General features: G+C 33.4%; 2 protein-coding genes across 7 annotated transcripts in view; one reads left to right on the forward strand and one right to left on the reverse strand.

Moving 5' to 3' along the window:
• The window catches only part of LOC110991488 (neurobeachin), a 413,995-nt gene that overhangs the window by 358,853 nt on the left and 39,138 nt on the right, over nucleotides 1–16,004 (forward strand). The gene's annotated exons all lie outside the window — the stretch shown is intronic.
• On the reverse strand, nucleotides 589–15,629 carry LOC110991552 (facilitated trehalose transporter Tret1-2 homolog). Its single transcript, XM_022256929.2, has 5 exons — nucleotides 15,451–15,629; nucleotides 9,873–9,972; nucleotides 2,953–3,082; nucleotides 2,443–2,628; nucleotides 589–2,126 (listed from the first exon to the last, which is right to left on the reverse strand). The coding sequence occupies exons 2-5, from the start codon at nucleotides 9,927–9,929 to the stop codon at nucleotides 979–981; spliced, it is 1,521 nt and encodes a 506-aa protein (XP_022112621.2). The 5' UTR covers nucleotides 9,930–9,972; nucleotides 15,451–15,629; the 3' UTR covers nucleotides 589–978.

A 16,004-nucleotide genomic window follows, 5' to 3' on the forward strand; every position in this document is an offset into this window, starting at 1 on the left:
AATTTTTTTAAGATCCGATGATGACGCCATAGATGGCGCTACATGGATAACGAATAGGTTATGTGTTTATTATTTTACTGGAGCTATATTTATAAAGGTTGCGTGATTCTATATGCAATAATTATATAGGTTTCACTAGACAAATTAGTTGATGAATAATCGTGTCATTGTCTTACAAATATGTAGTCTAAATTATGCGATTCCTGTAATAGACATAGCTATATCACCATTATCCATACTTAAGCATTATATTTGACTAATATTAGAGTTTGTGCTAATTTATTAAATTAGCACGAACACTTAAAAAAATATTTCAAAGTTGAAAATAGCGCCACCTTGTAGTCGCGCATTGCAAATTATCAAAGTTTCGTTGGAAACGCGATAGAGGGCATTTTCATTAACTTGTTTATTTACTGATTACTTTTAATGCATTTTTTTAAATTATTTAATATTTTATTTTATACACAAATTGTGATTTTAATAGTTGGTTAGAATTATAACCCTTCAATGTTCTGTAATGTAATTTTATTATTGAAGTATCTGGTTTTCAGTGTTTTATCCCGAAGGCGGTAACAAAATGAAAAACAGTTCTATAACAACCTTGTATTTGATTCACACATTATTCTTTATAATACTTTATTTTAATATTTGTTATAAACATCACAGAAGTTATAAATATAATATAAAATTAGTTCTAAACCGATAAAATTAGCAACAATCATACTTTACTTAAACTAATTAACATTTGTACGAAATATTATAAAAATATACTTAACTAGTGCTTAGTTAACGTTACCTATTAACACAATATCACTATCACATTGGAATGTTGCAGTCAAATTCGCCGCGTTACTCGTAATACTGATAATAATTAACTATACTAAAATCTAATCACATTTTCCAGTCGGTAAAATATCGTTTTATTAAAAATGATAGATATATTTAAAACAGTGCCATCTCGTGTTACAAAACAAAAACTCATTCGCGTTGCTCAACAGTCTTATCGTGGGTCCACCTGTTGTCAAACAAATTATTGCTTTTTTCAAGGCACACAGCAGCCCCGGCGCTATGCCGCCGCTGCACCACATTACCCTCAACTGTTGACTTCTTCTCATCTCCGATCTCCGGATCTGCCTCTTTTTTATCTTCGTTAAATTGCTTCATAATCTCAGTCAAACTCTTCCCTTTAGTCTCTGGTAGGAACAAATAGCAGTACGCTGCACCCAGCAACGCACAGATGCCAAAAAGGTACAATGTCCCATTACTTGTGAGGTAGTACTCCAGCTGGGGGTATGTCTTTATGTTGAAGAAGATTAACATGTATGCGCAACATGCAGTAGCCCCGGACATGACGCCACGGATGTCTTGCGGATAGAGCTCTCCAGACATGATCCATGGCAGCTGTAGGAAGCCGACCATACTGACTGATACATGGAGTAGGACGCACGCCAGCTTCACCAGCGGTGGTCCCCGTAAGGAGTCGCATACAGCAGCGCCAAGCATAGTTATACCCAGAAGCAACCCGGATGTTGCTGCTAGAGTTTTACGCCTGAAGCTGTTGATCAAGCACGCACCAACAGCTCCCATGAACACTCTTACTCCCCCTACTATAATGGAAGCGGTGAACTCATTAACGCTCGTACCAACCGACTTGAAGAAGTCCACAGCATAGTAGAGTATCACATATATCCCTGACATCTCTTGAAACAAGAAGAAACCGATGAGCAATGCAAACGGTTTGAGCACACTCCGGCGTTTGAAGAGTCCTAGTTTTTGGCGAAACGTCATTTCCTCGTCATTCTTCCGGTCCTTGGTGAACTCCATGAGCTCCTGCTGAGCGGTGTTGTTGTTCTGCCGAAGCCAAAACATGGCATTGTAGGCTTCTTTCATCTGCCCTTTGGAGGCGAGCCATAAAGGTGACTCTGGCGCGAAATACATGAGGAACGGTGTGAGAAGGGAGACAGCGGCGCAGATGGCAGCGACTTTCCGCCAATGGACAAATGATCCCAGGGAGTAAACTATAAAAATTCCAGTGGATACCAATCCAGGGCCTAAAGCGCTTAATACGCCACGCTTTTCCGCTGTTGTGATCTCCGCTACGTAGATGTATGAGACGGTTGACATACCTGTAATGTTTATTGATAATGGTAATATGCAACTAAATAACTTTATAGATACAGTATTATTTCATCAATCAGAGACGACACGCTCGATTCTTAGCGTGACAGATTTAATTTCACCTTTTTAAAGCAAGTTTTGCAGGAAAATAATATTCCCATTTTTTTGCCTGTGATTATTTCAAAAATCAATTAATTTGTGTCGAAATAAATATTATCCTTTGAGTTATTGCAGACTGTATTTAGAATAAATGTTTCAAGTAATTATTAAAATTTACATTTCAACGCCACACTGACTTCAAAAACGATATCTAATTAGACGTACCTATAGTGAATCCTGTGATGAACCTCCCAACACAAAGAAAGATGTAAGTCTCCGAGAAGGCGATGACAAGCCAGCCGACAAGGTTAGGTAGGACTATTGACTGCAGGAGTAGTTTTCGACCCACTGCATCAACCATCATCCCACCAAGTAGCGCACCAATCGGATTTGATATCACACCCAAGCTCGCTGAAAAGAGTTAGAATATATGAAAGTTGTTTTTGGATTATACTAAAGCTTTTGACAGGGTATATCATAAAAATTACAATCGGTAGTCGGTGAAAGTTAATAAGAAAATTTCCATAGCAGAACCAATTGATGACGTGCCATGGTTGGATGATTACCAAAGCACGTCATGGCAACTTTATTGTTATTTGCAGTGCTGTCCAATGAAGCAGTGCGTTAGAACCCAAATGTGCAGATTTCTGTAGGAATGTGAGGCATGACAAAAACGATGAAGAAATTTAACGCGAACCATACGGGTTGCAGTCCCCAGATTTTAAATTAACTTACCAATCCATGAGCTTTGTTCGTAAGATATCTGTGGATATTCATGCGTGTACTGGGGCAGCAGAACCGCGGAGAAGCCTTGGCAGAACCCGACTGATATGTTGATAGACTGCGCTGCCAACGCCGCCAAAACCTGAAATAGAATTCCAATGAAAACTTAACACAAATATGTATCCAGATAATGTTACATACTTCTAAAAACATTATTAGTTCAGTACATCCGAGCCCGAAGAAAGCTAAATTCGAATATTATTTGTGTATAAATAGTCCAGTGCCTGGCGTTACTCAATGGAGAACATTGACATTGTGTTTCGTGCGTAAACACGGGAGCAGTGCCAAGATTTTTTTTCAAGTGAATACGGATTTGAAACGTGACCGACACACGTGGTGTTTGATGGGTGTTTCAGCGGATGTAAACATATTGAGGCAAATTTTTGGCTCGTTAATTATACTCGATTTTATGGGCTATGAAAGCGTAGAGCACACTGGCTCCAAGGCTGTTTGCTCACGCAGGGTTTCTTAGTTTTATACATTACCTAAATCATCGTTGGGCCCCGAAAGTATAGCCAGACGCTCGCATTCTTCAGCGTTATAAACTCAAACTCAAAAATATCTTTATTCATATAGGTAAACATGTACACTTATGAACGTCAAAAACTACAAATTAAATTCATTGTAAATTTTCATTTACAACCAGTTCGCAAGTCAAGAGCGTAGAGCGAGTAAGAAGAACTGGCAAGAAACTTTCCGCCACTCTTTTCAATTGCCAAGTTTTTAATACAAATTATTTGAACTGAAGCAAATCAATCCCAAGGATTAGGATCATTTAAGTATTCGTCACATTTTAAAAGGTTTTATTAATTAATTTACTTTTAACAAGGATTTTGAATTTATTTACTGATAGTTCTACTATAGTGATTCTGTTCATTGAGCAATAAATTATATTTTGGGTAAATTATATTTTACAATGTACATTACAAGTACTGGTTTCTGGTGTTTCTAGTTGACCCGGTAATCGTTGCTTCCCATATAAAGATTACAGTTAAATCTTACTAAAAATGGGGGGTAGAAGGGGCGTAAAATATATTTTAATAAAAAATGAGTTTGTGAGTTAAGTTTGGTTTTGTATGGATATGTTCAAATTAAACACTTTGTTTAAAACATGATTCGTTGATCATCCTTGTTTATTACCGCTGAATCAAGAACGATATAATGCTTATAGCAGACAGATGAAGGACTTAACAAAGAGAGTAGAAGACTTGCCTACAGGTTCTATATAGGAAACCGTTTAATAGGAAGTATTACTATGGACGTTTTCCAAATACACTTCCAAAAACAGGCAAACAATCAGGAGCTGATGTTAAGTGATACAGTGGAAACTGATGGGCCGCAAGTGTGTTGTCGGCATTTTTAAATTTGTACGCTTTACCTAAAGGATCCTAAGTTGAATTGGCACGAGAATACTTCATGATCTAGACGTCGTCCATTTTAATGGGCGTGCGTGCTAAATGGGTAATTTATATATTAAATATGTTGTTGATCGAGTTGACAGACGTTTATATAACTTGAGCGTTTATGTATAATATAGGTGTAACAAGCGGAACGATATTATGAGATGCTACACGGTTCTTATACCCTGGTACTTTGATCTTAATTTTTTCCCGGGTTTTTTTAAGATGTGGTTTTTGTGTATTCTAAAACTATTTTTAGTTTTTGTTTTGAAGTGTTTTAACACCAGAATGTTCGTGAAAAGTTAAAACAAAAAATCGGTTGCGCATCTCGAATGTCAATGTTACAGTCTAAAAATCCTATAATGCCTGCCCTGTGACTTCTGTGACTGACATGTCGAACTAACTTCTTCTACCTAAGACACATCATAACACTCTTTCGAACTTTAAAACTGGTCCTCAGTTTAGAGCCAATTTTGTCTATAATAACAATAATAATAAGAAATATATATATTTAAATGCCAAATATAAAATAAATTATAAATTGCTTTATAATGCAATATTTACGAAGTTTTAAGATACTCCCATGTAAATAAACAATTTTGTCCTAGACATCATTTGATTAATGTAATGATGACTTTAAAGTCAGAAATTCAGCATTGATAACGGTAAGTCCTAAATGTATTGTGAAACATTCATTGTTGTACAGAATAAACAAAGTTGCTTGAAATGATATATAATTCCACTTTGGAACAAACCAGTGATTATTTACACGCAAATTTAATGACAGGATTATGCGCGAACAACAGGAAACTTTTACAATACAATCATTTTTAAATTTATAATCTCTTCATACAATACAGTCCATTTGTAGCAATAATTTCTTTGTAAAAATTTAATTGCTAAGAATCGATTCTAAATTTGAATTAAATATTCACATTTTGAATACATAATTCAAATTTGGAATAGAACCATTGAAACCAAAACGTGATTTGCAGTACATTTTTATATGTACTACATGTGCGACATAATTAGGCGTGGACATTGTAATGCAGCCATTTTGTTCCCGTAAACATGTTACATACTATTAAATTCTTACATGAAATGTCAGTCACGGTCGTATGAAAATAAATTTAATGAGAAATCGTCGCGGTTACGGGTAAGACGAGAAAAATCGAGCGTGACCAATAAATTAAATTTAATAAATTTTAATTAAAATAATCAATTTATTTTGATTAAATGTGTATGATTTTTTTGTCCTTAGGGGTCGCGTCGTCCCTGTTTTTTATACACGTGCATTTTGTGATTGACATTATTTTGCGTTTCTGGCATCAAACCACAAGCCACAATGACAATAGATAAAATTTAGTTACAGCTAGTTAGATGATCATTATTTGATTTATATAGACAAGTGTCCTTTATTAATTACACTGACATTTTATAATCTTTTAAGAAATTGATCTAAATGCTTTAAACTGGTTTTATATGCGACCTAATATTTGTTTTACCATAAATCGACTGGAACAAAGAAACAAGTTATTGCTGGTATTTTGATAAGAAACACTGTTGATATATTTTTCTTACATAAAATTTATTTTCTTAATATTCAATTGAGTCACAATCCAAATTGGACTGAATTACGCCTGGCTGTAATTTATTGTAAATAAAAATTTAATTTCTTAAAATTTATTTGGGTTACATTCTATATTTGAATTACGTCCGTTTTTAAAAGTAAATACACATTTATTTTCATGATTTTAAACAAATTTGTTTAAATTTCGAATGTCCGACTATTAATTGAATTGTTTTTTCGATAGCTTCTAGAATCGAAATTCAAACAATTCAATCGGAACATGTAGTTGCTGAAATGTATTATATTAATAGATGCAATAAAACAGCTTCTTTTCATTGTATTATGTAATATTGTTGAATGATCGAGATGGTGACGATTTTATTTTATATTTTAATTCTTAAGCATAGTTCCCGCTATGACTCAATTCTGAATTTTGCTCTATGCTCTGTTGTTTCTTCAAGTATATCCAAAACGTATTATTGATGGTGGAATGTTCATGTCAATTGTCATAATAGCAATAATGAAGCGTAATTGTCTGTTTACCTATGGTTACCTTATTACTGAAACTGTTATGTAACCGATACTGCGTCAGACTTCCTTTTATATGAGATGCTTTGAGTATCATGTTGCACTTTCGACATATATGAAGATTTTGCAAAACAAACCTAAAGTGTATTGGGACGCCCACGACTAAGACCTAAGTACGACTCCCATATGTCAACGTTTTTGATTACTACGGAAACCATATTTCTTAAACATTTGTTTCACTGGTTTTAAAGTGACTGGATATTGCTAATATTATATTCGAAATAGAGAATAATTTTTGAATTAAGAATGTATTTTTTGAAAAATCAAATGTTCCAAAAATATTAAGTTGTTAAGAATTTATTTTAAATTAAGAATTGTTTATTTGTTAATAAATGATTTTAATTCATTAATATCTCGTCATCTATAATCTGTCATTCATCTGAACGAAGAGATATGATTTGAATTCCATATTTAAAAAAATTTTAATTTAAAAAATTGTGTTATCTAAAACTAACTATTAACAGCTTAAGGATATGAAATTCCATTTTCAAAAGAAATCCAACCATATTTTAAAGAAATTCCACATTTAAAAACACCATTTTAAATATGGAATGGATGTTTTTCCATTGATATAATTTTAAATTCGAGCGAAGAAATCTCGTTTTTTAAAAAAGGAATGACACTTAATGACGCCACGTGCGTAGTAGTTTGCATGATATGAAGCGAAAGGAACGAGGTCGTGCGTGTGCGTGTAGCCTTACAGTTGGTATTGAACTTGACCGCGTGCGAATTACGCTAGAGTCGTCGACCCTCAACATGAATTCTGTTCTGGTTTAATAAGTAAACACTTGACTGACTTTGTGGCGTATATCCAGAGATCCTACGTTTAATTTTTGGTGAAATAAATGTGTCAGTAAAGTCAAACTTTCGTAAGAAATTTTAAGTGTGTACACTCCTATACATTCCTGTACGCCTAGTACTTTAAGAGTGAAAAGCCTCGACCTTTACACGTTTTAGACTTAAAATTTAATCTATCTCTCTTATCTATAAAACATATATATACATATATAGCTCTCATATATTTGATAAATCTGTTCTTTGAAAGGCATAAATGGGTGTGGCTTATTTCCTTTTCAACCGACGGTCGAGGTTCACCGGAACTACATAATATCCGCATAATAAAATCTCTTCCGGTATATAAAATGTGACAACTATGAGGGTAAGACTCGTAAGTAAATTAGCAAAATCAACTATATGTTCTCTCGTGTTCTGCATAGGATGCTACAGAGGATGGCAACGCACCCTATGAAATGGGCGTCTATCCTATAAAAAACGAATTCTTAATGATCTGATCATAGTAGACAACTAGAAAAAAAATATCACGAAACAGATACAGATATGTGTGACCAAGGGTGTGTGTGTGTGTGTTTTGTATATGTTATACAAACTCATCAGAGCTTTGTTGTTAAGGAAAATATCTTATGCAATACTCGATATAGTTGCATTGAGTAAATTATTGAATATTCTACTATTTTTATCCACTTTGATACTTTGGTTACGAAAATGTTAGCTGAGGTTTTCCTTCCGAATTTCTAGGAATTAGTAAAATTGCTATTGCTATCCAATATGATGCTGGATTTAGAGGCCACAATAGAGAAAGGCCGGACACCCACTAGCGAGCCCTTCGGCATTAAGAGAGTCCAGACATAACGAAAATAACGGAAAACAATCTTGAAAAATACCGTCTAGTAAAATAAAAACCTTTTTATGTTTTTCCTATATATCTATCTTTGATTGATTTACCTTTGCCTACTACAGTATTTGTAGAAACAGAAATCATCTCTGAAATTATCATTGGCACTAATTTGGGATTTCTGTGGCCCTGAATCCTTAAGACCTCTAAACCCTACATAAGGTCCTTCAACTTTCAAACATACAAAAGGTACAAAGTGTCATTGATGTTCCTTATCATTGACAAAAGTGAATCTAAGCCAGTATCAGCTATTTCATTATATATATGTTATACATTACAAACATGATTGAAATGATGATGATGATGATCATATGAATCCTGTTTGCTAAATAATATTTAACTAGTTTTATATCAAGACAATTACACACGGCAAAAACATTTATGTCTGACTTTTTGTCTTGCAAATTATGCAAGTTTTTATCGCTGTCTTGTTTATGCCAAAAACTATGGTTATAGGTGGTCATGTAATTTAATTAACTTGAAGACTTAATCTACATACAAGTTGACCGATACGAAATAAATTAAGTCTAGAAAACGATTTACAATAAGCAAGAACAATGATCGACCTAATCAAAGGCTTTGCTTAAATCCTTATAAATTTTAGTCTTAAATATTGAGCAACATACTACGAAACCTGTCTGTTCTGTAGATACAAATAATAATTATTTTCCACTGAATGTTATATAAATAATTCTAGATACGCGTTAAAATTAACATCGGGCACTTTAAGTGGGGAAAACCGCCTGTTGATAATTTGATATTTACGCATCAAAATAAGACTAAAGATTTCTTATTAATTAAACACAGATTTAATTCGCAGACTATCACACTCATTAGAAATACTTTGATGGCATGAATTAACATATTAATGCCATGTAAGTATTTCTAAACAGTAAAGGGTTCTCCAGGCAGCGAAGTAATAAACATTGAGAAACATGTTAAATCCTCGAAACCTGGACTACTAACAGTGAAACATTCCTATTCCTTTTTTTTACAACATGATTATTAACACGTGTCGCTTTTAATCGGATTATCAGTATTTAACAATCGTTTAACGCATTAAATCTCTCAGTAATTATCAACCTGCATTGTTGTTTACATAACAGTTGTTTATAACGATATAATTTTAAACGCCAATTTTAAATTATTACCAAAAGAATCCTCACTCTCCTTTCTAAATACACATTTGTATACTTTTGTATACTGTCCCCTTGATCAAGTCATATAACTGGATCCTATAGAAATGCATAAAAATAAATAAGTCAGTGGCGCTACAACTTTTTAAGTCTCAAATTTCTGCATCTTTCATGATAACTTGTCTATTTTAATCTGATCGGCCTCCAGTGCCTGACACAAGCCGTCGACTTTCGGGGTCTAAGATATGTCGGTTTCCTCATGATATATACCTTCACTGTTCAAGCTAATGATAAATGTGCACATAGAATGTAAGGCCATTGGCGGACAGCCGGGGATCGGACCTACGATCTCAAGGATGAGAGTCAGTCCCTCAAGCCACTAGCCACCTTCACCAACACATAGAAATACCTAAATATATTGTGTATGTATGAGTTATGTATGAGTGTATGTATGAGTATGAGTATATGTATGAGTTAATACACACCATATAGAGGTCTCCATAGCGGCACACCTTCCAGAAGCCCTTGATGCTAGCAAGCATGGTGCGCGCGCGACGCTCGCCTACCCGCGCCGCCGCTACCCTCCTAAAAAGCGTAATACTTATAATTAATAGAGGGTAGGCAAATAATGCTTACAATGTATAGAATATTTGAGTTCAAATGACGAATAGAATCGAATTTAATTTGTTGACATATTCATATACAACTTACTGAAGAGAGCTAAAATATTATATAATATTTATAATACAAAACAGAGTCACGCTAATGTTTGTAATTAAACTATATGTTGTGAGTTTGCACCAATAGATGGCGTTATTACCAAACTTATATACAGTAAGAACTAGTAGAGTATCAAAATGTTATCTGCTAATATAATGTCTTAAAAGTTAATAATAATGAAGCCATTATTCTTTGAAACATTCATTCTTCTTTACAAAAGAAAAAAGCCTGGCACATTTTTCGCTTGAGCATCTTTTCTCCACCAACGTCTTTAATATCGTCAGCCCACCGAGCAAGAGGGCGACCTCTCTTTCTTTTCCCTGGTTGCCCTATATACCTATTACCCTCATTCTCTTACCAAACAAAAACCACTCGAGTTATGTATTTCATGTTATGTATTTTACACCTGTTAAAGATGTATTTCATTTATATGAGTATGTAAAGCAAAGATTATTATTCAAGAAATTAATGAATAATTATTAACTTTCTCCTCAGATAATTTACTTATGTTACAGACATAGGCAAACATTCTGGCATTGACATTAATAAAAATTATGTATAATGACTGTTTTTTTTTGTAACATGGATACAAGTCTTTTGGCCGAGAGTTCGAAATATTAGTGACGCCATCTATCGTCGCATTTGCAACATAGATTTTTTTGTTTATCGCCGTGTCAAAGAGTTTTTACAATATCAGAGGAGAGTATGAAATTCATCAATCTTTACCATTAGCCTTATCATTTGATAAGAACAATGTTTGTTTTAATGCGAATATAAGTTTTACACAATAATAAATCAACGCAAATGTAATAAAAAAAACAATAAAATAGTTTGTAGTATTATTAAACAAATATGTAATAACAAAAATATGTGAAATAAGATCAGCAACCAATTGATTTTGTCAAGCATGAAAAGAAAGACAAGGATACGAAAGGGAATGATGAGGTGGTTTGGCCATGTAGAATGAGAAGCAGGTAACAGGACATACAAGGCAACGGTGGATGATAGTGGGTTGGGAAGGGGTTGTCGTAAACTAAACCCAGGTCATAGTAGAAAAGGGAGAACCATACCCGACGCGTATGCATAGTCATGAATGGAGAGAAGTAAGCAGGACCGTAGCAGATATCCGTGTTCTCACTTCTCAATTCCTTCGGTAAAAGGCGTCGGGATTTTTTTTATATAGAACTGAGAGCAAACGGGCAGGAGGCTCACCTGATGTTAAGTGATTCCGCCGCCCATGGACACTCTCGATGCCAGAGGGCTCGCGAGTGCGTTGCCGGCCTTTTAAGAATTGGTAAGCTCTATCTTGAAGCAAAGAGCTAACCAATTGTTATACATCGCAAATTGAATTCTCGAAAATATGTGAGAAATTATTACGTAATATATTTTATCTCAAATTACATTCCCACATATTAAATTCAACAATGATATCAACAAGTCTTTATACAAACAAACTTTATTTAATTTTGTTTTATATACATTATGTGTATCAATATGACAGAAAAGTTGAGTTAAAGAGAATAAATGGATACACTTGGCAAATGATAAACGTCCCTATAACAAACAACATCTAATATCTTTTATTATATCTACTATTGATTTAGTTAGGGAAAATTTTGTCATCTTCCCATAAAACAAAATTCCTTTTATAAGAAATAGTCTATCGGCAACCCGAAAAACAGGTAGGCTAATGGAACCGCAGTCTGATAGAATAAGACAGGGAGTGAATATTGGATACACTTGGCGAATGATAGAGAAATTTAATTTAATTTATTTTTTTCTATAAAGTATATAATATGTCTCTCTAATAAAAGAGAGAATAAATATTGATTTAGTTTATATTCGATTATGTTTATGTAAAGCGCGTTTCACAAATTCAAAAGGGCAAGATAGACTATGTCAGAATGAACTGTAATTGGGACTCTAACTGAAATTTGGACGGCTAATGGCGAGATGTATCTCGCTGGCGAATATATACATATTAAGTTTCTCAATTAAATAAAATACATTTTTTTAAGACAAATAAAAGTCCTTTAAACATTATTGTAACATTGCCTGTTTATTTTTCAATTTTAGGAACTAGTACTGGTGCATCTCTTTTCAAGTTTTATTTGTTTACCTTATTAAATTAGAAAAATTCCAGAATATTGAACGATCAATTATCTATTCACTTAATTTAATTTTAATAGTTAACGGTAAACGGTGATTAGGGTAAATTAGATCAAAAATTTTAACTGTAAAATAATCGGGTTTTATTTAAACTAATACATCGTGTATACAGTTTATTTGTGTTTGGAAGGAATAAATCTTACTTCTAAAGAGATTTTTATTATATAATATATTTTTTTCATTATGTATCAATATGTCTTGTCTACAATTACAATATCAACCAAAATCTTGGTGATTAACAGGTATTCTTGCCAGTTTCTTGATGGCCTAAATTTGTGTACTCTTGTGATTCTCACCACTCCACCACTGAGGACGTAGGTTCGAGCCCCGGCTGTGGTACATGGAATTCCTATGTGCGCATTTAACATACGAACGAACGGTGTAAGAAAACATTGTGACAACACCAGCTTAAGATCCAAACAGTCGAAATATCACAGGCATGAGGCTGATCTTGTCTTGCCTAGATTGACAAATTATCATGAAACAGACAGATTTTGTTTACTTAGGGTCCTTCAAGAAAAGAGCGTACAAATTCTTAAAAGGCCGGCAACGCACTCGCGAGCCCTCTGGCATTGAGAGTGTCCATGGGCCCCCTTGCCCGTTTGCCCCCTCGAAATTTATAAGTTCATAATTAAATTCAAGTATATAATTCAATTAATTTTGTAATGTTTTTAATTTTTGCTTTATTTTATCTTAATTTAATTATTTTTTTGTGTATATAAGCAGTAAATCAGAATGTTGTATGCGCCTATAATTGGCACTTGGCTTGTTTGTGTTTATGACATTTTCCTTTGAATTATTGTTATGTAGAGGGAGGGTAAAACTTGCTGAGTTTCTTGCCCGTTCTTCTCAGAACAAGGCCTCCTGGTATTTTTGCGAACGGATGGCGTAGTTTTGCTCTTTCGCCATTTTAATTTTGTAAACGTTTTTGACATTCATAAGCATGCCCTAAGACGCATCTAAATTGAATAAATGAATTTTGATTTGATTTGTGTTACATGCATGTATCAGTGTCTTTGTTGGTGCAACAAATAAATACATAAAATATATATATAAGTATACATAGTAACACACATTTTGATTTAAACAATACAGTAATATACAATATATCACCCTCTGCGTCTCTTGAGAGCTATCGAGTGTGACGTCACTGATAGTGTTATCAGTATACGCTCCTTTAAATAATGCAGTTTATTGATTGAAAATAATATGCGACCTTATCAAACATTAAATGTTTACTAGACATACGCTGGCGCAAGGACCTGCTTTTCATTTAGAAAAGCTTGCTAAAGCTCCGAAGACTGATGACGAAATGCGCAAATAGAAAGTACATTGTGGCTAACGCTAGAACTCAATAATTAATCCACAATTGAAAACAATCTGAGATCAGATCGACAGTCGATCGATCTCCTATCTACAATATAACCAAACCCTACGAAGACAATCCATTTTTGGCGACGGATAGAATGCTCTTCGCTCTTTACACTCATATTTGATAATCAATATAAACCAAATAAAGTAATTGAAACCGTACAAATAATAATCAAATATACATGTCTATGTTTAAAACATATCAAATAGCTTTTTAATTATTTATAAACTGGCGTAAGTTAAAATCTTAAGATTGGATATTGGCACAGTTGAACTGTTTTCATACACCAATCCGATCCTACCATGGATAGCGTGTATCGACAGATGGCTATTATAATCCGTCGATTGTTTATTGCACAGTTTTATCAATATTTGGATTAAGATCTCAGACGGTCAAAAATGGATAGAAATAGGTTATTGGGTTTGGGCGTAAGCGAACACTGCTATAAACAAAGAAAAATTGATATCAAACTTAAACTCAGGAAACACAGTATCTGTTTGTCTATGTTATAGCCTTATGTTAGCTAAGTGTATGGCGAGTTTAAATTATTGCAGCCGCCCATGGTCACCTGCAACACCGGAGGTGCGCTGCCGACCTCTCAGGGTACTCTTTCATGGTTTTTATAGCTCATATCGGTTTGGAAATTCCTATGATAGCTGGTTCAACAAAGAGATGGTACGGGCAATAAGTGCCTTCGCTTCCATTGTACAACTTTTCTGTAGAACTCGAATATAACATCATATCATAGAAACCTATGACACAAATAATGTGGTTTTCTATTGGTGAAAGAATTTTTAAAATATGTACAGTGGATCCAGAGATACAAGCTTACAAACTTAAGCTCTTTATAAGTATAGATTTAATTTTAGCTTCAAACTCTGAATAAGGTTTAAACTCATTTAACTGTGATAGTTAGCTAATAGTGCAATTAAACCGAGTAATTTTAACCATTGATTAATAGTTTACGTAAAAAAATGTCGTAGTTAGTTTTAAAATGACATATTTATTATGTCATATTGACAATTTCAAACGCATATATTCTTTCCTATAAAATATATAACTAGTGTGTATTTTATGGTAGCGTTAACGAAAGAGACGAAAGAGCACTTTTTGAATTTAGTTCTTATTAATTCTAAATTAATTAATTAGAAAAATTTATAATTAATTAAGTAATTCTTACTAGTATGTTTGTAAATATCAATTTGTGTAAATAAATTTCTGTATTTTTCAAATAAAATTTAAAAATACTACATTCATGTAATAAGTTTTAGACATTACTTATTACTTAAAATAAAAAAAGTTGATAATTAAATGAAACAATAATTTACAATGAAAATTTGCTTGTATAACATATCACATGCATAATTAGATAACATAGATCCTAGATTATTATGTATATGTAATTAATTTATCTCCAACATTAAATACACATAATTCCGACACGAATCTCTATTTATGTCTGTATTTATTTAAAATCTACCAATATTCTTAAATTATTTGTATTAAAATCTTTCAAATCAAGAACACAATTTAAATATATCAGTTATTTGAATATCGATAAATATATGTATTTTATTTAATTAAATATCTATTTTATTTATAGCCTTATATCAGCTATATATATTATAGCTATTGTTTTTTGTTGTCTATGATAATTGATTCTGTGTGCCTACTGGCAAAGGCCTCCCCTAAAAATGGGGTTTAAGGCCATTTAAGGTTTATTATATATTACATAATATTTTTAATTTTATTATACATAAGGTACATTTGGGGGGTTAAATAAATCGTTATATATTACTTACTGGGCAATACTGTCGCAGGAGCCCCCCAACTTGGCGGATATCACAACACAAGCACAAAAGTCGTAAACACGCGAACAATGCGGTGTCGCAGATAGCACTGAAGTTTAGCCAGCGAGCGGTCTGCGCATGCGCATTTGCTGACACATTCTAACCTTGCTATGGGCGAACTAGAACTATATTTTTCTAACAGCAGTTTTTATAACAGGCGAAATTATCGCAAACGATCGTCATTAGTCTTTGGCGAATTAACTAAATGCTCATTTTGGACCTCTGTATTTGGAGAGCGCTTTGAAAGAGTTTTTGAAGTTATACTTCTTTTGGCGCGATGGAGAGAAATTATGAGAGTGAATTTTTACGATGCGCGCACACCAACACCTAAATTCGACATCGTAAAGATAGGTCTAGGTGGGATGGAAATCGATAACTATGTTCAAGTTGTAGATTCTAGTATTTTTATATTTAGAACACATGTTTCGTAACAGTACAATTAAACAGTGTGAATAAATAAATATTATTTCGGTGTTTTTAAATCAATTTCATATACGACGGTGATA

This window comes from Pieris rapae, chromosome 23 (genome assembly GCF_905147795.1).
Source record: "Pieris rapae chromosome 23, ilPieRapa1.1, whole genome shotgun sequence".
Classification (NCBI taxonomy): Eukaryota; Metazoa; Arthropoda; class Insecta; order Lepidoptera; family Pieridae; genus Pieris; species Pieris rapae.